Here is a 25,160-nt window from a genome sequence, read left to right as displayed (position 1 = left end):
CCTGTTACACAAACAAACTTGTGGCAAATATATCAAGTGCATCTCATGAGCAAGAATATAGAATTCATTTCTTTTGTTCTGACTCGAAGGGGAATGTAAAAATACACGCTCCTAGTTTGCTCAAGGTCAAAATAGGGCAGTTGCCGTTCAGGTAAAGGTCCTGCGGGGGGGGGGGATAAACTTCGCCGGGGTGCCTTGGCTATCATTTCAAGCTGTGTCCGAACGTGATTTCACTTCCCAATCGGCAGCCTCTGGGTTGGCCGCTCCCTTTTGTTATCAGGACCCTCATTAGCCTTCAGACAGGAAATGGCCTCCATTTATAACCTGTCTCAACTTCTGTGATCATAACCAAGATGGCAGAGGTGTGTACCTCATCAATCATCCTGCCCCAAAACCGACTTTCAAAATGAGGCCAAACATCTCGTTTTTATTCATTCGACGGACGTAATTGAGGTCAGATTTTGAAACAAGAACTTGCATGAGTTGAGGACTTCAATTCTGGTTTCTGCGTCATATCGAACTGATCCCCATTGCATTTCAATTTGACACTTTAGACGTGTTGCATTTTGGTTAATGATTAGTCTCAATTGTTTTGATTCAGATAAGGGTTAGACCTGAGAAAAGTACAGCCCCACTTGTTCTGAGCAGACGCACAAAAAAGTGTTTCTCAAGTGACTTAGTAAGCTGCAGTAGTAATCTTTTTTTTTTTGCAGAGGATAAAGAATCAATACCTGTTAATGTTGTTGCATTGTCTTTCTACATTTGTGGTGCACACTGTGTGTTCAAATATCGGTTCTTAAGACACTACAACACCAGTGCTAATCATTAGCCCACCCATGGCGTTTCACGTTGTTAGTTAGCATTTAGTTAAGCAGACTTTCCTGGTCCTGACTTTAACTGAGAGTGGAATTAAAACAGCTTGAAGCATTTTTTTTGTTGACTTGTTCACTATCTACCAAATAGCTGCGTTTTGTTGTGATTTTAGTTCACTGCCACCATGCAGAGAACATATCTCCGAATTTTGCTTGCAAAACAAAGTAAAAAAAAAAAAAAGCCAAACGGGGGCTGGTATCTTTATTATCTGGATCTTTTTATAATTGGGGCTATGTTCCAGAGGCCAGACACCTACTTCAATTGGTGAAAATCTTCAATAAAGAGGTTACAAACCAAAAAACAAACATTTACTTCTACCACACGCTTAAATGTATTTGAACACGCGCACAAAAAAAAAAAAAGCACAGAAAATACTGTACGTAATATAGTGCCGTTAAGAGGCTAGACCTGATGGAGTAGCATGATGAGATTGAGAGTCAGAAAATAGACTTTAAAAGCCAATAAAATGGTCACTTGAAAAAAAATCTGTGATATGTGATGTTTTGAATAATATTATAGTTTTGTTTTATTTTTTGGTTTTTGACTAAGCACCCCCTAGAGTTATCTCAGGGTACCTGTCATTATTTTTTTTTTCTCGCAGCGACCAAGATTTTCTGACACATGGGCTACATAATTAACGAGCCATCTCAATCCACACCAGTAATAAGGCCAGTGATATCCCAAGGGTGAGACTAATTCAATGCACGTCATATTGTATGTCAATCAAAATGATTGGTGTCTGCTTGAGTTAATGTTTTTTTTTTTAATCCCCTCTCTGATGGGTCACTTTTGATTAAATATTGGACTTCTAAATAAAGTTCATCTGCCTTCCTTTATTACCTTTTTATTCACATCAATAGTGCAGTAATGCCATTATTCGTCATCTAATGTCAACCCATAAACGATTACCGTACTGAACTAAATCGTTTTCCACAATATGTCTGTCCTGTTAGTCAATTTTTCTTGCGAGTGCAGTCACAATTTGGCTTCAGTTGAGCATGGAGCAGTTTTAATGACTTGTAAGAATTGAGCGTGCCGACCAGTTGGCATGGAGCCCAGCTTGTGATCTATGGAGCAAGTTCCTGATCATTTCTTAAAACATTACCGTGCATACGCCAACTGTATTACACAAATTGGAAGTGGTGCAACATAAACATATCACACAATGTTGCTCTCAGGGTTGAAGAGAGGAAGACGGAAAATGATTATTGTTGTGGCGAACAGGCCCGAGCGAGCCCGACATTGTCATTAATGACAAAGCTTTTAAAGCAAGTTAAAATCTACTTTTATGATACTCATTGTCAAATTTGCAGTGAATTGTTTTGTTGTTTTCTGTGATTGACTTTTGACTCTTCCAGCCCTGGCGCTTTTGCAATCTCACTTGAGGTGCCTATGACACAAGTAAATATATGTACGACGTTAAAACTGACCTAAATTTAGTGATAATGTGTGGGTGACTTTTGTAAACTAATCTGCTCCCCTTTTTAGCTGGTGGCATGCCACTAATGTCTGCCGACTAAGCCAAAGAGAGCGCTGCCCCCGAAGGTTTATATACGGTATGACCTATGAACCTTCAGGTCACATGACTTCATTAAGACCTGGATGGGAAAGTGTGATGTCACATGGTAGAAAATAGTGTGTATGGATTACGGCTGAGATTTGCAGCCTGAGAGGGTCCATGGAAAACCAGAAAGCACCTGAGCAGAGGGCACGCAGGGTGAGTCTCGTAAGCTCCATTCACTGACTGCCCACATTTGTGTCAGTGACCCCACTTTTTCATTCCAATTAAAGGGGAAGCCAAGTCGAAAAATTCTCCTGCATGACACCTGAAAATGGCATCATAAAATAAAATAAAAATAAAAATAAAAATAACCATCACAGCTCACCTATTTTCTCGGTTTTGTTCATGATGTCAGCAAGTGGCACTTCAAAGCAAAATGGCCGCCCCAGAGATGAATAATTCATATTGTATAAATGCAGTATTAATCAGATTCCCATGTTTAGACTAGTAGGAGGTGCATAGAGCATATTATTGCCAAGAAAATGTTGGACTTAACTTCCCCTTACACCATTCTGTATTCAATATCAAATAATTGATACATCAATCATTGTATAATTGTATGCTGAAAAGCAATATCGTGTCTACAGTAAAAAAAAAAAAAGTAATTCACCATTCTGCAATGCACTCTGTCTACACTTGATGCTGACCACTTTTTTTATTTTATTTTACATCCTCATACAAATGAGTTCCCCATCAGCGGTGCAATGGGTTTCCTGGAAGTATGATGCTTCAGGTGCAAATGCCATTCTCCCCATTAGTTCTGTTGGATGAATCCCTGAGCAGAATACTGAACTCTCAGTTGCTCTTTATGCTCATCCGTGCGGGGCAAGCTGATTTTTATTATTTTTTATTTTTTATTTTATTTATTTATTTATAGCCATCATCGTTTAAAAAAATGAAAATAATTTATGGTATGAGCATTCCTTTTGGGGTAGATGTGAGCATGTGCTTTTTGTGAACGTGAGAGATTTATTTGGGTGTGAACTGAGATATTTTTAGATGAGAGAAGTTTTGTGCTGGATGTGAGAGTTTTTTTTTGTTTTTTTTTTAGCGTGTCAGAGTTGGTTTTGTGCATATGAAAGGTTCTTTGAGTGGGTGGGGTTTTATGTTGAGGCTTTTTTGTGTGAGTGCGAGATTTATGGGTGATCTTGAGAGATTTGGGGGTGAATTTGAAAGGCAAAATCAAATGCACTCTTGAGTACAATGACAATAAAGGGATTTCTAATTCTAATTCTACAAGCAGCCTGAGTAGCTCGCTGTAACCATAATTTTATATTACTGTATGTTTGTGCTGTGTGTCATTCAAAATCCTCAAATTAAATGGCTGACTTACTCACCTGTATGACACAGTGAAGTATAGAGCAGTAGATTTCAGACCAGACGTGTCTCTCTGCATTATTGCTTGTGTGCCGGCCGTCAAAACGGCCGCTTCTGCAATTTAGCCACCATACGTGTTTGTCACACTATTCAGCATGTTTTTCGAGGGCACAAATTTAGTAACCCTTCATCCATTTCAACCGAATTGTTAACGGTTCTTGTGAAAACAAAAATGCTGTTTATATGCTTTTGAGATCGGCCTTATTTATGGCGACTTAGGTTGTAATCTTGCATCTTTCTCCTGTAGATAGGTTTGTGTGTTTCCTCTTTTACCTGAAAGACACATTTTTCTTTCTTTTTTCTAAGCCTAATTTGGTAAAGGTTTCTGACCCGGAGCTAATCCCTATTTTTCTCTGATGGAGAAATTCAGTTTTAAGATTGGAGGTTTGCCACCTAGTGATGAACTTGCTTATTACAACTTAAAGCTCCTCAGCTTCATTATTTTTATTTTCAAAAATTTCTTGTAGGCGGTTGCCCCTTCCTGGTACATCGGCACTTGTATCTATCACACGCATGACCTCGAGAGCCACTGTCCTGCCTTTTTTTTTTTTTTTTTTTTATGTACCCACCTGCAACTCACCTGATTCAAATGTTTAGCTCATCAGCATAGAAGCCTAAAAAATATCTTGATCATTTGAATTAGGTCTGTTGCAACAAGGAGACATCTAAAACATGCAGGGCAGCGAGCGGCCCTTGAGGACGGAGTTTGGACACCCCTGGTACTCCATGAAAATACATCCATAAAATCCAATCCAAAATGCAGATACATCCATCTATTGTACTGTTTTGGTAGCTATTTTTGAATTTTTAAATTCCTCCTTGGTGCTGCCATCAATCCAGCTAATAGGTTAAGATTATTTTTTTGGTCTTTGTCCCGATGTTGTATTGGGATTTAAATTCATACAGCTGCTTTTACACCTCATTTGCCTAATCAAAGGTCCATTGTTTTCTTCTCATAAAAAAGCTAAGCATCTTGGCCGTGCAAGCATGTTATTCCCATCTCTGTCAGTTGATTGTGTGTTATGAGGTCGTTATAGCTGAATTGTCGGTGCAAAGCAACAGATGGGAAGTTATATTCAAATTGGCTGCTCCACTTTTGAAGAGAACAAACAACACTTTCAATAATGCACTTGCTTCTGCAGTATTTTGTTTTTCCCTGTAATCCAACCATTCCCGCTGCGGCGGACTGATTGATGCAGGGAATTGTCTCAGATGTCAAAAAATGAGAACGTGTAGACATGTAACACTTTTGATGCACATGTCGCTGAAATGATTCATAGAAAAAAAAAAAACGTGTTATCCAAACAGAATGTCTTCTTTAATTATTTTTTTTCACAATCAGCTGTTATTACCAATAACATGATGACACGCAAAGAGGATGATGTTCTTCGTTTTGAAAAGTAGGTGGTTCCATTTCCTCAGGGAGCTTGCACAAACAAACACACAACCACTCGCCTCCACACACACAAGCCAGTAAACAAACCAGCAAAGCCGTTGCTGTGTGGGAGCAAAATAAAGCAACACTAAGATATCCGAGATGTGTTTTTCTCTGCATCACTTTTGATCGAACCCTCAAAAAAGAGGAAAACTGTAAAAGGAATTAACCTCACATCCATAAGTGAACATAATGAGAGAGTCATGATTTTGCATAATCTTTTTTTTTTTAATGACAGTCACAAGTGCTGTTTGGTGGCAGTGAACACAACTCTATTTTTCAAAAAAATTCGCTTCAAGCTGTTTATTGCCACTCCAAAACTAAAAAAAAAAAATTACACAGAGCGTACTTCAAATAACCACATAGCTTTGCCTTGAAAAAAATCTGATTAGCCTAATGTTAATAATGTGAAATAGCAAAGAAAGGCATGGGTGTCATGGTGTTATAACCTTTTTATTAACGTATATTTGAAAATAGACGAAGGAGCAACACATGTAGACAGACACTATATATATCTGGTATCTATTCTATTTGTTTTAAATTGCCTTTCTAATTTCCCTCTAATTTATATTACACCATATGGAAAGCGCTTTGTTACAGTTCCAACTGTTGTGAAATGTGCGATATAAATAAAGTTGTATTGTATTGTAATGCGTAATATTACTGCAGCTGACTGTCACTGTGTACGTCTGTATTATACTGACCCCTGGTGGCCAAAGCACACACACCGGAACGAGTATCACACGTTATCACATCATTACTATAAAAAACATTGAAAAATGTTTCGGGATTTTTTTATTTTATTTTTTTTGCGTGGTTGGCTGGACCATTTTAATGAGGAGACATGATTTGTTATGCCGGGCTTTTCAGTTACCAGTGTGGTCACTGAATTAATTCGGAAGCTCTATCTATTTTTTTGTCTATTTGGGGTAGTATTTGTCAGATTCGTTTAGTCTTGTGGGGCCTCATTCTACGCCCGGTTTGAATCTGTTGTTGTGCTACTCTCTGTTCCTCTGTGACAGCTCGCCACGTGTCTTGCAAGTCGGCAGCGACGCCTGTGAGACGAGCGAAGCTGTGCGTCTTGCTGCTGATTAGCTGAGAACGCATTTCACCTCAGATAAGCAACGGATTTGAGCCATCACCAGGTTGGGGGGTGGTGATGGAGGGGGTGGGCAGTGCGGGAAGATTTTGCGTGAGTCACAAGCTGTCTTGTTCATGAAACGTCAACCTCTGTGTGTGCACGCAGCCATCAAGCAGAGGGCTGATGCATTCCCAGAGGTTGGAGCTGTGTGTGGAGTCTCACACTTTGCGCACGAACGAACCAAAGACACAAGTGAAACATATCATACGGGGGACGTTACGATGTACCGTTGCATTAAAACTAAAACGTTGTGTTGAAATTTCCCATTTCACGGAATTGTTCGATATATTATTTTTCCTTATTTTTCTTGCTTCAAGTTGTCATTCTCAGACAAAACTTAAATGAAACAGCGGCGAATGTTATGGACAGTGTGAGGATGCTAACGGTAATTGTTCTTTAAATGATGCGTACAGGCTCAATTAATTTGGGAAACGGGTAAGTTGAAGTATTTCAACAGTGACAAGAGTTTTAATGATAGTGTCTTCAATGGAAGGATGGATTTAAAATAAAGAGTTGAAAAAGTACAGATTTTCCAATTTGAACTTTTTTCAGTTTTTGGAATTAAAGTCAATTTAATGCTTCCATTTTTCCATAATTGTGGTGCAAATTATATTAAGCCCAAGAAAATCGATGGACTCTAGTCTGTATAAAATGCCTGTTTGCTAAATGGTACAGTAAATGCCATAATTTTACGAGACCTCTTAAATTAAAGCATGAACTCGACACTTCAATCACATCTTGGCAATTTTAGTTTCAATTCACTGCGGTACGGTTTAAACATCAAATCATGAAGCTCCGTCAATGCTCAAATACTTCTGGGCCCAAGTGTATTTTTTTGTTGCATTTGTATTCATGACACATGCAAGCCCTGCTCCAACTAGCAGCTGTTGTTGTTACAAAATAGCCACATGTGGGCCGTATAACATCAGGTAGCACTTTTTATTGATTGTCTTACTGGCAGGGAACTTTAACAGCCTCATTGGCTGCAAAGAGATGTTATGCGAGACTACAGTCACGCATGGCTGCTGTTTGCCAATGCCTTAATTTGCCACTCACTGAGACGCTATGTATGGCCGAAAAATAATATTTACCTTTCCCACACACCCAAACAACCTCTTACTCACTCACCAAAATATTCTTCATGCCGATTATAGCATTTCATCAACGAATCAACATCAGTCAATACACACGCTCAGACCGGTGACCGAGAGAAATGACATTTGGTTTTCTGCAGGATGAGCTGTGGCTTTGTGAAGTCACGTCCAATTGGCACCCCATGCAGTATGAGAGCAAATCATGTTTTTATTCTCAGAATTGTTTTTGGATTTGTGTCACTGATCAACAAAAGGTCGAACTTGGCTGTGTGTCAGTCTCGATCAGTTCAGACTCGCTGGCTATGTGACTCACAGTTCCTAGAGGAGGATGAAGGAGCTACAAGGTTGCGTGACTCGGAGCAACATCATCATCAAGATGATGAGCATCGTCCCTTGTCGCAAACCACACACGGCTACAATGTGTGTTGTGGAGAGTGGAATTGCTGTAAAGTGGAATGCCCCTAAGATTTTATACAGTAAATTCTGTTTTTGACTAAATATGCGTCCAAGTAAGACGAAACTCCAACCCGAAAAGTTTTTTTTTTTCTCCTCTCAATAAGAGCTGTAGTTTGGCCATTTTACTTTTACTTATTTGCAAAAAAATGTACATTTGAGGTGGTGGCAGAAAGGTCAACTCCACTTCACAACAAGTATATATATATATATATATATATATATATATATATATCACCTGTTTTCTAGGTTTGATCATATGATGTTCGCAAACTGAGTCTTTCGGCACTGTGATGTAAGTTTCAATTTTTCAATCAACAGAAAGTGACACAATGGCCGCTCTATGAAATTTATGATAGCGGGCGGGTTTTTTTTGCTTAATTAGTTCTCCCCAAATGTAATAACCAGAATACTGTGTTTTTGAGGAGGCACCTCAAAAATACTATTGTTAAAGACAATTTTTGAGTTGACTTTCCCTTTAAATGTGTTTCTGTGAGGGCGACAGACAAAACTGAAGTCGAGGATGTGCTAGCCAAATGTAAAGTTTACCAGTGAACATAGATGACCTATTTATGCTCACTCTCACACGCATGCACGCACGCGCGCACACGCACTCCCACACGCACACACATGCACACTTGCATGACACACTAGGCAGACAGCAGTCTTATATTTAAGCCTCAAGCATTTTGAATAACAATTCTGTCTGCTGCCATTACATTTGTTCCTCTACATAGGCTGATTTAAAGTTGAGCAAAAAAATGTCATCCAAAATCTGCTCATGGACTGTAAATAAATTAAAGGAGGAAGAAGATACAAGATGGCCCATTTTTCACCATCAAGCTCACTTGATATATTTTAGGATCAGGAAACTAAAATTAGTGATCATTTTCTTTTTTATCTATTCTTTTTGGTGAAATTAGGAAATAAGCGACGACTTGAAAAACGCCTACTTTTAATGAGGAATTTAGCCACGCCCCCCTCCGCTTGCCCCATGGTGCTGCAGAATCATTGAAGGGACCGATTACAAATTCTCCATTGGAAATCATTATACTTTTTTTGCTTATGACATCCAAAAATGGTGATCAATTGGCACCAAAATTCATGTGGACATCTCTTCCTATGACCACTTCAACACATCAAAAAGGATGAACCTCTCCGTGGCAGATTTCTATGAGAATGAGGTGTTGTGGAAGCGAGCGGAGGTACATAGATTATGCTGTTAGGACGCGGCACACTGCTTCTTTGCTGATCCCGGTGAGGATGCACGGCATATAAGCAGCAGTTGGTATATTTACAGAGATTAAAGTGGGAATGAGTAGACATGCATATTTATTTGGATGAGGATTTTTTTTTTCAACTGTCGACGACGTTTTGTTCTATGGAACGTAACGTCTCCTTGCTACGCATACACCACTCGATGTAACGTTCCAATACGGCCACACTCGGCTGTGGCGTCGGCCTCCTCGCTGGAACTTTTTGTTCACATTGACGCTCCTGATGCGGCCCCGACTAAAAGCACATGTCGTAAGCAATGCGTACCGTTCAATAAGTCCACCTCCAGGGCTCATCAATGAGGAGTGTATCCAAAATTTATGGCACGCGTGCCACGACGCTAACAGCTTTATGAATTGACCGCAAGTACGGGGGTGGACGCGAACATGCATGAGTGGAAACAGCCAGGCAAGTCGCCAGAAAGAAGCTAATTTTGTTGAGCTAACGTCGTCTGTTTAGCGACCAAAAGCTAATTGCTGTCCTGAGCAGTGTTGTTAATTTTAACACCGCCGAAGAATGTGTGTTGTTACCCGTGGGGGGTGGGAGGTGTCATCTTTGCCTGACTGCCTCCTCACATGTAATAAAAAATTAGCGTAGCTATATATCCAAAATATACAAGTCGGGAAGTTTGTGTGTACATTATTGCTCTTCTGTGCTTCAGCCTTTGTAAGTGGAGAATCGATCGGCACGGTGTTTTGATATTTGATGTCAATAAATCCAACCTATGGTGCAGAACGCTTTTAGATTTTCACAGGTTGAAGTGGACAAGAATAATAACGTGCATTTGCATTTTGGTGGCGATCGGTCGCCGTTTTTGACAACAGAACTGACAATTCGAGCAATATTGCCCGGCTTGCCTCCCTGCTGTGACGTTGACGCTGAAACCGGAAAAAAATAACAAGCCGAGCTGCGTGCCAGTTTGTCATAAATCTCATAATTTAAAAAAAAAAAAAAAGTACCACAACAGAGTCTTTAAGGTCGGAGCATTTTAGTCCTGATGTCATTTGTCCTGATGCAAAGCTATTATATATTCCAATGTTAACGTCAATGAAGCGTCCCCTTTAATTCATTTTATTCCCATTATTGCTAATTTTGTGCTCACTGGACAGTCTTCTAGCCTTTAGCACAATCTGCTTCATTTCCTTTCTGGGATTTGTCTATGCTAATTCACTGAAGTCTGGTCCATTAATTAACAGTCGGCAGTGGTGGGAAGTAACGATCTATGAATAACTCGTTACTGTTCTCATAGCTATTCTGGTAGCTGTACAATAATTGTGTCGGCCTATTTATTTTTCTGACATTCTTATACTTTTACTCCCTACATTTGAAAACCCATAAGTACACTTCTCTGGATCAGTGTCTGCGTGATGAAATGTGTGCACTTGCGTGTGTTGTTTGCCCTTGAGTCGAGCAGTAAGGACCCTGTCTTTCACGATGTCAGCTCACTGATTCATGCTGTGACTCTGCCGCTTATTGGTAGGATAATGCCCAGAGGCGTTTGGAGACCACATCTTTAAATCAGAGCTTTAAAGCCTGGAACTTGTACACAAAATACACAATACTGTTTACACAGATCCCTGTAAACGTTTTTAGTAGAGAAAAAGGAAAAGTAATATGGTGAACCTCTGTTTATCTCAGGGTTACTTATACGGTAGAGAGGCGGTATAAAAAAAAAAAAAAACATTTTGTGTAGTTCTACCTCACACGGTTTACACATTAAAACAGATTGCCAAACACTTGCACTTCAGCAGATTTATAAAGTATTTCTTTACACTTGATCACATCGTCATTATTTCAAGCCGGACCAAAACTGCAATCTTCCGTATTTCCTCCGTCATTTTTATATCACTACAATTATAGGACTGTCAGATCTTCTTTGTTAAAGAACCATGCCTTGTTTCAAAACAAAGATATTCCATATTTCTAATCAATATTCATCTCTTTGACTCGAGCGTTCAATAAATAAACAAAATATAACACACTTGCAAGTCAGTACTCGATAAATCAAAGATAATAAAAGTCCATCACACGACACAACGCTCTCATCTCCCTCCCCAGCGATCTCTCTCTGTCTGCTCGATATACATCCGGCACCAAAACAAGAAATAGCTATTTACAAGATGATATTGACTATAGTCCCGCTTGAAATGTAAAGCATAAAGTGGACATTTGTAGTGATGGTAACAATTCTGTCACGCAGGCTGTGCATTTTTGACATCTCCATCATTACCCCAAAACATTTCTACCTCCTCCTTTGTCGATAGAATTTCAGGTGGGAGGGGCTGACACTTAAACAGAGGAGCGAGAACCAAGAAATGTGCAATTAGAAAAATAAGATGCAGCCAATGAAGCAACCCCGTGTGTTTCCGTCAGTTGCCATCGAAATGGAAGTACGTCAGCACTGTTAGTAAGGATTCCGGTGATTGACGAAAATCCATTTCCGTCAATGCTCAGTCGCATCATTTGTCATTCGGAAGGTAAATGGGCAACCATCAGTGATGGATTGACGGACCTTATGTCAGGACTGACAGATTACCCCGCTAAGCATAGATGTCATAGAAAATATAAAACTTTGGACAACTACTCCTTTAACGCAAACAGAGTAGCAACACATACAAAAACGCCATACCACGATATTTGGGTCTAATTAATGTTGTTCAATTATTTTATCGAACCTGTTGGCATCTTCGTGTAACAAGTGGTATGGAAATTGGAACAGAAAAGTAAACTGACTGTTATTGCTACAGTGGGAGAGGAAGAGAAAATTTCGATTTCGACAATGCATGAGGGTGGCCGTTCACTTTAAATGATACCTGCCAAAGAAATGATGAAGGTAGTGCAGGCTCATTTACTTTGGATTCAGAACATCACCGCATAAATGCATGTTTGTTTATGAGCCTCTCGCGGGCTCTGTTCCAAGCAGAAGCAGAGGTTTGCTGTTGTGTCGTTACGGTCATGTTGAGCTGTTGCTGCCTGACAGCGTGAGGCTGAGTCGTCGCTGAGAACTGGGTCAGTTTGAGCAGCAGTCTCCAAAGCCGCCCTTTGTTTTGTCTCCCAGCGAAAAATGGAAAACTGTGCCACATTTGGGCCCGATCTTCAAGATGTGTGTTTTGGGTTTTTTTGGGGGTTTTTTCCAACCCTTTGTAAAATTGAGGAACAGTTATATCCTTAGGCTTGTACAAACCCGGTGGGATTCGTTGCACGTGGGAGAGCTTTGCATTTAATTTCCATTGTTTAAAACATTGTTAACAAGAACATTTTTTTTTTTTGCCGTTCATGCACAAACAAAAGTATATTGGGAGAATTCTAGACTGACTCTCCTCTGCAAGTATTTAAACACTGAGGCCAAAATGTACGTAACTATATACAGATTTCAATCAATATATTTATAGGTGACGGGGAAATTAGTTACATTTTTAATAAAAAATGTACCGATTTTTTTTTTTTTTTAATTAATGACTTTTTGATCACACTTGAATAGTTTCTCATCTCTACAAAACAGAAAGTGGGGCAAACAAATTCAATTTTAGCTATTTGCTGCTGTGATTTAATAATCTCCATAACCTTATGCCCCGTACAAAAACAAACTCTATGGTGTCCATAGTGTCTGTTCTCACATGTTGTGATTGCATAAATAGTTCAAGATTTTTGAACTATCGCTGTTTGCCTGTGCTGGCGGACAAACCTCGGTTATTAAATTCTTGGTGCATATTATTTGCACTCAAGCACTATCATGAAATTACTCTCAGACGCTTAGGGAAAGGTTGTGTCAATCTCAGACAATAATATGCCTTGTCTGACACTTGTGTTACGTGAGTTTGTGAGCTAGAGGCTAGACTTTTTGGGATTTCAGACATTATGGTCTTTAATTACCGAAATAGCATCCTTGCATATCAAACAAACAAACCCTTCCAGCCAGACTTCAGTTAAACATGTACTCTGACACGTACCTAATTGTTTTATTTTTCTGGTGTTCTTCCACACAAAATAACCATGTTGGTCTATGCATTTTTATTTTATTTTTTTGTGATATTATTTTGCCAACCATATTTACACTGCCTACGATACTGTTTATACTGTACATGCCGAGTAACCCAAAATTATGGTGCCGTATTTCTCTTCATCGTAAAAAAAAAAAAATAAAATAAAATAACATTTTAAGAGTGTCAAATTCTGAGATTTCTTTCTTTTATTTTTTGAAGAGGAGCGACGCTGAGTTGCTCAAGATATCATGGCCAGCGATGACTGTGTCCATGTCGAAAAGAGTGTGTGGGAGAGATGACAGGTTGCTCAAAGGAATGTTCAAGCACAAGTGATTCATCTCTTCTCTGTGCAAGGAGGAATAAAATGATTTCCAATTCGTGGCCAGTAAAAGGCCTCATCCTACGCACACATGCCTCATCACACACATGACCAATAGCCTAATATGACTTGAGTCAGTGACTCAAAGTACTTCTCCTCGCATTTCTTCGTGGCATAATGTGACAACGGTGGTTCTTTGTCTTTGTTTATGCATGGTGATGATAAATTCATTGTGTTTGTCAAACTGGAGCAGACAGTCTCAGTGCAACAAGGGGAGCGGAGGAGATGCATGCGTACATGCATAAATAATGTGGCTGCGAGAAGCTCCTAGTGTCCCAGTTCCCCCATCAAAAACCATAGATGAATTAGTGAAATGACAAATTATCTTAAATATCTTAAACGGAGCCGCATACCCGATGGGAACTTGTCAGTAGTATTTTAAACCCGTGTCATGATATGCTGCAAATCTCCTCGGCTTTCAGTATGATATGACTTAAGCCACAGGAAGCATGGATAATTTACTGCAGAGTGGATGTAATTTTTATGAGCTTTCAAGATAGCAGGCGATAGGCTTCATCTTTCTAATTCACAAACCCGCTCTCAAGAGTACCTTTACTCACTCTTCACATATTTTACGCCCTGTTCTTGTCTTCCCTGTTTATCTCACAGGTGCAAGTGACCCTGCCTTCAATAGGCGAGGAGTCCCAGAACCAGGGCCATGATTGGCTCACCTGGCCCTGGTGGGCGTGCCTTACTGCCATGGCCGAAGATGTGGCGGGCAGTCCTGGCTGCTTCTCTGGTTGCCGTCTTAACTTTGACACTGCCAGGGAGTAGCCAGGCCTGTCCGCCACGTTGCGAGTGCTCGGCTCAGCTGAGGTCGGTGTCGTGTCAGCGGCGGCGGCTCACCAACATCCCCGAAGGCATCCCCACCGAGACACAACTCCTGGATCTCAGCAGGAACCGACTCCGATGGGTGCAAGCAGGTGATCTGGCACCGTACCCCCGGCTGGAGGAAGTGGATCTCAGTGAAAACCTCATCGCCACATTAGAGCCCAATTCCTTCGCAAGTCTGCCCAATCTTAAAGTGTTGAAGTTGAGGAGCAATCAACTGAAGTTAGTGCCCATGGGGGCCTTTGCCAAACTTGGCAATCTGACCAGCCTGGACCTGAGTCAGAACAAGATTGTGATTCTATTGGACTACACCTTCCAAGATCTTAAGAGTCTCAAACACCTGGAAGTGGGAGACAATGACCTGGTGTATATTTCACACAAGGTAGTCATCAGCATTGTTATTTGAATGATTGCATCAAACCAACAAATTCCCTCAATTTGCAATGCGTTAATACTGTAGGGTATTGTTGAAGGTAAAAAAAATGACAAAAAAAGATTGAATTCTGAGTAGGATACCAAAGCATACCTTACAAACCTGACCACAAGCATAGTCATTGACAAAGCAATCTGTCTGAATGTCTAGAAATTGTTTTCGGCAGCTCAGTGGCATCATTGCTGCATCACTGATTTTCTATTAAAGCCTGGAACACACATCAAGATAAAGGTTATTCTAACTGAGAAATCTGTGCAGAGGACTGTCATTGCGATAACTCATCAGTAAGCAAACATTGGCCATAATAAAAACAATTTCTTTTTGGTATTTAAAAAAAAAATGTTAATACATGATTTGTAATTGTTGCCGATATTGCATAATAGGCATGATAGTTACAAGATGGCTAAAACCAACTCACGTGACATTTTAATCCTCTGTTTACCAAATTGCCAGGCATTCTCAGGGCTACTGGGACTGGAAGATCTCACCATAGCTCGCTGCAACCTGACATCCATCTCAGGCCAGACCTTGTCCTATCTGCGCAGCCTGGTCACCCTACGCCTCCATCACCTCAGCATCATGGCTCTTGAGGACCAGAACTTCCGAAAGCTCTCAAATTTGAGAGGTCTGGACATCAATCACTGGCCATACTTGGAATACATCTCACCTCTGAGTTTCCAGGGTCTCGATCTCCACTGGCTCTCCATTACCAACACCAATATCACTTCTGTCCCCTCCGGTTCCTTCAAAAACATGGTGCATCTAACCCACCTCAACCTTTCCTACAACCCCATCACAGCGCTGGAACCTTGGGCCTTCAGAGACTTGTTGCGTTTGAAGGAGCTCATCATGGTCAGCACAGGGTTGATGACAGTGGAGCCCCATGCCCTTGGAGGTCTCCGTCAGCTTCGGGTCCTCAACTTCTCATCAAATGACCTGCAGACTTTGGAAGAGGGTTCCTTCCACTCTGTTAACAGTCTGGAGACGCTCAGAGTGGATGGGAACCCTCTCATGTGTGACTGCCGTCTGTTGTGGATCCTGCAAAGGCGCAAGACCCTCAACTTTGACGGCAGAGTACCGGTGTGTGCAGGGCCTGTGGAGGTGCAAGGCGTCAGCCTAAGTAGCTTCACTGATTCTGCACTCTTTGATCATTTTACGTGCCAGAAACCTAAAATACGCAACCGCAAGCTTCAGCAGGTAACCAAGTATTATAATACACTGGTATGCACAATTTCTCGTTTGGTTGAATTTTTATCCATACTGTAAATTTACAGCCATAGTGTAGTCATAGCTTTACAATATGCTTCAAAATCAGACCATAATTTGTATATTGACATAATATTGCTGTTGGCAGCACGTATAGTGGTTAACACGTCTTCCTCACAGTTGTGTGGATCATGGATTGTGTGGTTCCAATCTCAGCGAGCCATTCCGTGCTTGAAAGGGTTTTTCTTTGGGTAATCCGGCTTCATTCCACATTTCAAAAACCTACATGTTTGCTTCACGAAGACTCAAAATTGCCCAAAGGTTTTTGTTACTGTAACACAGGAGTCCTGTTCCTAGAAGTCCTGCCTGTTTTCCATCTCTCCTTTCTGCAACACTCCTGGTTCAAATGATCAGATAATCAGCAAGGTCTGCAGAAGTTGGATAATGTTTCTGATCATTTGAATCGGGTGTGTTCATCAGGGAGGGTCAGAAAATAGGCCTGACAGCGAGCCAAGAGGAACAAGATTGAAGATCTAAAATGTTAACTATATGAAATCTTGAGACTGTCTGCCGACCAGTCAATGGTGTAAACATCACTGGTTGCGAACAATGCAAACCCATGAGTAATTGATGCAAACCCTTAAAAAGGTTTACAATCAGGGGTGTATATAAGGGGTGTGCAGGTGCGCATGAGCACTGGAAATTAATTAATCATCATCTTACTCCAGGTGACTGCTCGAGAGGGCCAGCCCGTGAATTTCCTGTGCCGTGCTGAAGGTGAACCAGCACCTGCCATCATCTGGATATCCCCACAGCGTCGACGGATCACGGCTAAGAGCTCGGGCCGCATCACTGTACTCCCAAGTGGCACCTTAGAGATCCGCTACGCCCAGCTTACTGACAGCGGAACATATATCTGCATCGCCAGTAATGCCGGTGGCAATGACACCTACTTTGCGACACTCACAGTACGCAGCCAGCCACTGGATGCTGCCTCAGCCTTTTTTCTCAATCGCTCGCTGTACAGTGGCGAGTTCTTCAATGACACAAACCTGAATAGCACTCGAGTGTTCCTCAAATTTACCTTGGACTTGACAACCATCTTGGTCTCCACAGCAATGGGTTGCATCACCTTTCTAGGGGTGGTCCTCTTCTGTTTCCTGCTATTGTTTGTGTGGAGCCGGGGACGTGGCCAACGCAAGAACAACTTCACCGTGGAGTACTCGTTCCGCAAATCTGAGCCCGCCACAGGGAGCTCTTCAGGAGGGACCAGGAAGTTTAACATGAAAATGATATGAAACAACGCAGCCAGGGGTCCCTCGGGGGAGGCATGAGCACGTCTCAAGAACGTGTTTGACACGCGCAAACTCACACAGCAAGTGTATTGCACAAAAAAAGTTTGAATAATCATTACTGGCAAAGGCTTCTTCCAAATGAGTAACAACATTAAAACATGAGCCAGGGCAGGATCTCATCTGTAAAAAAAACTGAATAATTTTTAAATCATGCAAAAAGAAGATACTAAGCCTACTTAGCCAGGCATCTTACATGCTTTATATCAGTATTAAAATTGGCTGAGCTATGGGAGAAGAGTGGTGCTCTCTCTGGTTTTATTAATGGAGAATTGAAAAAAATGACAAGTGTTCATTTAAATTTCCCATAGTTGCTCTTTTGCTTTTGGGTAATTTAAAAGATTTACATTCATAGATTTGGGGTATTTTTTGCTCTGAAGTACGCCTTGTTAGGAAGCATGCATTGCAGATTGAGACACATTGTCAACATTTTGACATATTAATGATTCATTAATATTACCATTTGTCATTTATTTCACAAAAGGTATGTAAACAATTTGAAAACACATAAATAACTGATTGAAGAAGCTTTGGACTGACGAAGAAAAAGAGGATTTGGTCCCTCCTGGTATATTTTGCGACATTAGCTGTGTGAGTTTGGGACGAGCACGCTGGCCAAGTGTTGTCATAGTGTTCCGTTGTCCATGTGCTTTGGTTCAAAGTCAAACCCGCTGGATACAGAACGCCATGGCAACCAGCACAACCAATGCAAGAGAGAGTACTGGGACCGGGTTGTTTTCCACAAGCGAGTTTGTGGGTCAAGTAAAAAAGGAGAGAGAGGTTATCTTCCTCCTCTCCGCGGCATTAAAAGCCAAACGTGTGACCTGCAATCGACAGGCTGGCGGTGCCCTTTTGTCCCTCAGCCTTTGTCCCAGCTCTCTGCTGCGTTGGTGGACATCTGACCTTCCAAGCACTGCCAGGGGGGAGCAGCCTGGATGGTTGGCACCTACTCAGAGGCAGACAGAGGACATGCAGTCTACACACTGACACATGCACAATCACTCTCACGCATGGAATGAGTATACCTTGCCGTACATGGACAGTAGTTTTCTCAGGAAAAGCCAAATTATTATAGCGGGCATCAGCAATAATGTCTGTAGAGTCATGAAGATGAAATTCATACCCCGGGGGAAAGCGGTGCATTTATGCATCGACACTAAGCCATAGTAATTGTCGTTGCTTTTATGGATTAGTTTAAAGCCCATGAAGCAAACAGACTTTAATTAGTGCAACGATTATCAATCTCGGTGGCGCCTTTCATTAAGACCAACCATAATCATGTACAGCGGATGTTAAAAGAATTTAAATGCCAGGTTTTTGTGATATAAACAATGAGCCCAAGGAAAAGAACTTCAAAAACATTTTCCACCTTAAATATGACGTGTGACTTGTACAACTCAATAAGGAAAAAAAGGGCAGATTTTAGGGAGGAAGAAAATTGATCAGGGAGACTACGTCATGAAAGGAACTGATTATAATTCTGTTTTCTTCATTTATGCTTCTGCTAGAAAGCAAAAAAATGTCACGAAAAGCAAACTAGAAGATCTGAATTTTCTTTCGGGTTAATCAGAGGCAGTTTAAGGTAGTAGGTGTGTGCTGACTCCCGATTGGATAGATGTGAACACAGCCACACCATCAGTTATATGAGGGGTGTGCACACTTGTGCAACCACATTATCTCAGGTTTTGGTTCAACTGAATATATATTAAATGTCAGATAAATGGTGGAAAAAGTTTCAAAATGATTGCTCTTGTCGACCGATATATATATTTTTTTATATCACACACACCTGGCATTTAATGGAGTGTGTGGACTTTATATATCCACTCTCATAAGTACACATCCACATCACAAATCTGTGCCTGCTCTTTCTCTATCTCTGATGGCCCGTGTGCAAATGTCTATGCCTCCCCTAGCCCAGTGCATCCCCCCTACTTGCCCCCTCCTCCCCCATACACCCCACTGGGTCCTCCTTTTGGGAGGGGTCCTTGGCTGGAGACCGCGGATACAAATGTAAATGAAGTTGTGTTAACCCTACTCACAACATCTGCATTGTGAAGTGGAAAGTCGTACTGTGGTTTTGCGAGTAGCTTTTCTCTGAGCTGCTCTGTTGTTTCTGTTGTTTGTCCTCCAGTTTTGATTTCTTCATCTCTCGTCATCCGTGACACACTCACTCCGAACCCTTTTAAATCTCTTGTAATCCGTGTGGGCTTGTTCTGTTCTCAACACATACTTGAGACATCGTGTTTGGGTTAGTCCTAGGTTAGGGTTTGCAAATTCGCTAGAACACGTTTATAATCCATCCATTTTCTGTACATCTTTTCCTCCTGAGGCAGATATAGCCATATACTCGTCACCAGTCAAGCACACACTAATTTCGCCAAATTATGCAATATTAGTAAAATCAGTAATATTTAAGTATTTTTGTAGAAGAAATTACCCAAGAGACCTTTGGTACAGTAATGTTACTTTCAAGTAGGAGTTTCTCATTTTACTAACTGCTAGCAAGATTTGAATGTAGTTTCACTAAAAAAATCCTTCCAGTCTCTGACCAGTCACCCTCGCTAATTATTAATTATCACAAAAAGTGATGACAGTAGTTGCGATAAATACTCAGAGAGCATACACGGCCATCTCCAACAAAATGGCACCGCTAGCAATAATAAGCTAGCATTAGCACTGTAAAGAAACGGCTGTTAGCTATCGTATTGATAATGGGGTCCTGCTATAACACTGAATGGCATCAGTTGACGTTTATTATTTTTGCAATACTCTGCTTCTGTTGCCCATTTACCAGTTGTTGGCAAATGAGGACTGGGCTTTTTTTTAAAGGTGGAGATACTGCCATAGTTTCAGCAAAGTTCCTGAAGCTCAAGGTAACAGGTCAGGTGGAGGGTGTGCCCGCTATGAATGTCCCTGCGGGTGCACTACAAAAGATTGACAACTCGTAGTCACGCATTCTGTCTCTGATGGATTGGTATTTTTCCCAGGTGTGGTGGTTTCCTCCAAATCAAATCAGAGGCACAAGAACGGGCAAGAGATCATTTTACTGTCAGCTATAGCGACAGGTTTAACAAATATGACACAATTTTTTTAAACTGCAACTTCCCACATTAACATAGGAGTAAGAGTGAATGAATTTCAGTTTGTGGGCTAAAATGTTGTGCCGGGTGCATGTTTTATAAATTATGGCAGGGTTGAGCAACTAGCAGTTCATGGGCTGCATGTGGCCCGCACCCACACTCTGAGTGGCCCCCCTTGAAATTTAAAAATAATTCTTTCATTCATTTTCCAAACCACCTATCCGCACTAGGGTTGGCCGTGCTGCATACTTGCAGTTTGCCACCCACAAATTCACCTATTGGTAGATTTTTATTTTTTTCAATACAATATTTTATTTTTATTTTTTTCCGTGGGTAGCGGTTGTATCAGTGTTTTTTGAATAATTATTTGGGTTTGCATCAAAAAAAAAAAAAAGCCCAATCTTCCAAATACATTTTACTAAGCAACATTTATATGTGGATATACATATTTTGTCCTGTGCGACCCCACAGTAGCACTGATAGTGACCCCTCCATTATTTAAGTTGTCCATCAAATGATTAGAAGCGTAATTTATTTGGTCTAATTATTGTAAAACAACTACCTGGACTAGAAGTACATCATTAAATCATTAATATAAAAACACATACCACCACAAATCATAAACTTTTATGTAATCATGTCATTTTGGTTTTAGCAAACAAATAAATGCACTTTCTCTTCTCATAGAAACACAATTATATAACCGTATCAGACTCTTGGCTATTTAGAAGTTGTCATACTCCATCCATCATGTTCAAATTAATAACATAAACCCTGAGAGTAACACTAATGAATTCGAACAAATCAACTTTTTGTCGTCCTTTTGCCCTCCAAGTGTTAAGAACAGAACTCTCGCATCGCGGTTGTTTCCTCTCCCTGAGTCAAGCCACTTGTGTTTCCATTTGTTTGTGTTCCCCAATGGGAATTAGGCTTAGAAGACGTCAGGAATGTCCGTAGTGATCTGAGATGGTGTATTTGTGTGTCCATGAGTCATAATATAAGAGTAGTTAAGGGTGAGTTTTATTGTTATCTTCCTTCTGTGTGTTCTCCTCTTGGCCATCTTCCTCCCTTTGGGCACTTTGACACCCTCCTTGTTGACACCCTTCTTCTACAGTTCACAGTATTAGGCTGGAATGTGGTTGTGTGGTAGTAGACAAGTGTTCTGTGTGGTCGTTGAGTCAAGTGTTGTCGTGTTAGGAATGGTGGCTCTTTGGGATGCCGCTGAAGCAGTTGTTAGATGGGTGAAGTTTTCAAAAAATGGAAGGAGTGACCCAGGTTTCCCAAAAAGAAAAAGAAAAATCCCGCTTTCTTCTCCTAAAACATGACTGGGACTTTCCTACGCTGCACTGGGATATTTCTCCGGCTGTGAAACACGTAGAGTGAGTATGCGGTTTCGCTACAGATTCCTTCTCACATGTTCACTTACACCTGAAGGAAGCCATGATCAGGACGTGACACAATATTTTGGGCTGTTTTCTGCAGCTTATTCATGAGACATTGACAATTTACTCAAGGATAGAAAGCATTTATATCCACTCAGTCCCAAGAAATAAAAAAAAAAGCAATTTCAGCTTCATTTGCCTGTATCTGTTTGCGGAGCCTTTAAATCAACACTTTTCGAGCATTCCCTCCACACTCAAAGAGTACCTTTAAAGCCAAAGTCATCGCCTCAGTCTATAGCTCGATTCATCTCTGCTGTGATAAGTAGGCTTAGTAATTCCAACCCCCTTGCCCCCCCCCCCACCCCATTTCCCTCCTCCGCTTTGCCCTTGCCTGAGGTTGGTTTATCGTCGTCGAGACGCTCCATTTACAGCAGCAGCAGCAGTCTCGCTATTAGGATATGTTCCAATGGGAAACGCTTCAGAAATGCAGACTGAAATAAGATAAACCCCAGACAGACAAACACACACACACGTAAACACACAAATCATGACACTGCTGCCATTAAAACTTGAATTTTGTAGGTTATTCTGGTTTTAACACTCAATTTACATAATTTAAAAAGAATCATACTCTAGTTTGGTGCAGAATGTAAGATTTGGTCATCACCTTTGAGACTTTGGCTTTGAGGCCTTGGCCTTCCATCATTCCAACCATCTACTGCCTGGAAATGAATGCATTTTCACTCCAGCTCCCACAGCTGCTATTTTGATTGGATTAGATTTGAGTTGCATTACCATAGCTGAGGGGAGCATTAATAGGATGACAGGAAAGCCAGCTTGGCTGATTTGGTGATTACTTAGCCTATTAGTCACATTTCCAAAACAGACCTCTCAGACCCCGGTGCCATAGAAATAGTGGAGGCCATTATTTACACAGAAATATGACCCATAGTGGAAATAGACACCTGATGCAAATGACTGTGAGTGTAAATTGTCAACAGATATATACATTTGTGAGGTGAAACTCTGATGACTGAACTTTGTCCAAACGATTTCCAGCTCCCATTCTTGTGTGGCAGCACAGTACTGTACTGACCTCAAGTGGTCATTAGAAGTAACTACAAGCTGGTGTGATGCTGCTAAACTGCTTGGAGATAACAGCCTTTGGTTTCTAGGTAACAAATGATTATAAGGAGACAAAAATTGGCTGTTGTGATCATCGACTAGTCATTGCTCTAAGGATTTTCTTGCAAGCCTCCAGTAGATGCAAAGCTACCGTTCTTGTTCCCATTATTCTCACCGCCTACAATACAAACAATTTCTCGCAGTGTTCAAAGCAGGTCTAATCAATGCATTGTCTTTGCAGAGTCATCACTCTCTTGCCAAACGTTTTCCTGCACTTGTTGGAACCCCATGAGTGCCAATTTTGCAGCCCATGCAGAGTAGATAAAAAGTCTACACACACCGTCATTTTTTTTAATGATATAATAAATATGTGGTCAAGATCAATTATTTTAAAAACCTTTTCAATATTAATGTGACAGCAAACAGTCTTATTACTGGGATGTGGCTGTATTTAGAATTAACCAATAATATTGAGACTCGTCTCAAATGAGAGACTATATTTGGGGTTAATCAGAGGTACTTTAAATAATGGCAGCTGTGTGCTGACACGCATTTAATATAAATTTTGAACACAGCCACTTCCTAGTTATAAAAAGGTGTGCACACTTATGCAACCACATCATCTCAGTTGTTTATTAGTAATTTCACTCTCAAAAATATGTAATTTTAAGTCAAATTCTGCAGGTTAATGGTGGAAGAAGTTTTGAATGAATTTATTTAGCATATTTTCACAAAAATCTGGCATTTGAAATGCAGTGAGTAGATATAGAATATATTACATCCAATATACGTCTCACCATTAATATGTTACTCTTCATGCGAGATGACAGTAGGTTTACAATTTTTACACACAGAGTTTTCTGAGGTGTACATCTATAATAAGCGATTAGTATTCCAAGCATGCTGGTGGCTCTGATCAATTCTGTGTGAGGACCAGATTATCAATGAATACTGTCATTGATCTAACTTGAACCTTGTCACTGGAACAATTCCTTTGAAGGAGCGGGAGGTCTAAAAGGAGCTGCTTGGCACTCATTCCTAGGTTGACACATTACCTTTCAAAATGAATTAAGAACCAGCTAGAGTTTCTTATTATTTCCCCCCAGCCAACGGTGATGTAACACATTCTACTTTATTGAGAGAATTGCTGGAGCGCTGGAATAGAAAATAGACAATTTTATCACATTTTGCCTGGGTTCGAAATCGTCTCATTGCATTCTTCGGAATGCTCAAATCTTTTTTTTTTTTGGTACTATATTTATGCCTCTTTAATACGGGCCTTACTTCCCTAGGAATGGATATTGCCTGCACCAACTAAATTCAGATCTGATGTAAAACAAGCATGCTTTCTCAAAATGTGTGATCATTAAAGCAAAGAAGACTGTTCTGAACCATTTGTGAACTCTGAGCATCCAGCAGTCTGATTTAAAAATATATATATATATTCAAATGTGTAAATCCTTGGGTGTGAAGAATGTACATAGATCTATTAGCCATATGGTGTCATCAAATCTGTAGACTTTGTTGCCATGTCTGACAGAGGAAAATGACTGTTTACTGTAAATATTGTAGGTAGTAAAATAGAGTGTAGTAATATAGAACTTGCTGTAACTGGTAATTCTTTTCTCAAGGGATCACGCATGTTTTGCTCAGTCCCATTGCTGCTTGTTCTAAATGGGGGGAAACAATGTATAATTGCAAATAAAAGCAAAATCCACACGTTCTTTTTTTCGTTCTATGTTTTATAAACTGGTTGTCTTGTAAAGTATGGCATTCTTGTCATAAAGGCATGATGTGACAATGTCCAAATTGTGTCTGTGACTGTTGTCAGAGAACAACTGTAGATATATATACACGCGTCATACTCGCACAAGTACTTCTTAGGCTCAACACTAGATGGTGCTGCTTTCTCCATAACACAGGGTGTCAACTCAGCTGTCACGTTGTCAGCCAAAGAAGAGTGACAGCGACGCCATTTTTCTAACGTTCTTTATTAACCAATAACAGCATCTAACGGTGACACCAAGTAAACACGCAGTGGCGAAAGTTTTCCACGTGTTTGTAGGTTTCTCTTTCCAAGCAAACTGATTGAACAGTCAAATAAAGGAACAAACATTCGTTTTGAAACTGTCGAAGTCACAGAACGATTGTTTGGTGTATGGCGAGAAATTTTGAAA

At 40.6% G+C, this 25,160-nt stretch overlaps 1 protein-coding gene across 5 annotated transcripts in view; it reads left to right on the top strand.

Annotated features, from left to right (window-relative positions):
* The window catches only part of lingo3b (leucine rich repeat and Ig domain containing 3b), a 41,967-nt gene extending 17,175 nt beyond the window's left edge, over nucleotides 1-24,792 (top strand). For 4 of the 5 annotated variants that reach the window (XM_088310780.1, XM_088310777.1, XM_088310781.1 and 1 more), the window contains 3 exons: nucleotides 14,181-14,784; nucleotides 15,289-16,032; nucleotides 16,770-24,792. In XM_088310780.1, the coding sequence (XP_088166906.1) occupies nucleotides 14,230-14,784; nucleotides 15,289-16,032; nucleotides 16,770-17,339 (1,869 nt within the window). In that variant the 5' untranslated portion in view covers nucleotides 14,181-14,229 and the 3' untranslated portion in view covers nucleotides 17,340-24,792. Of the gene's footprint in view, nucleotides 1-6,268; nucleotides 6,392-14,180; nucleotides 14,785-15,288; nucleotides 16,033-16,769 lie in introns of all 5 variants that reach the window. The other variant, XM_088310779.1, reaches the window with a different exon arrangement.
* The last annotated feature ends 368 nt before the right edge of the window (nucleotides 24,793-25,160 follow it).

The sequence above is a fragment of the Idiotropiscis lumnitzeri genome, chromosome 12 (genome assembly GCF_059441095.1).
Source record: "Idiotropiscis lumnitzeri isolate Australia: NSW breed Sydney's pygmy pipehorse chromosome 12, RoL_Ilum_1.0, whole genome shotgun sequence".
NCBI classification, from domain to species: domain Eukaryota; kingdom Metazoa; phylum Chordata; class Actinopteri; order Syngnathiformes; family Syngnathidae; genus Idiotropiscis; species Idiotropiscis lumnitzeri.
This window is presented reverse-complemented; position numbering and strand designations above follow the sequence as displayed.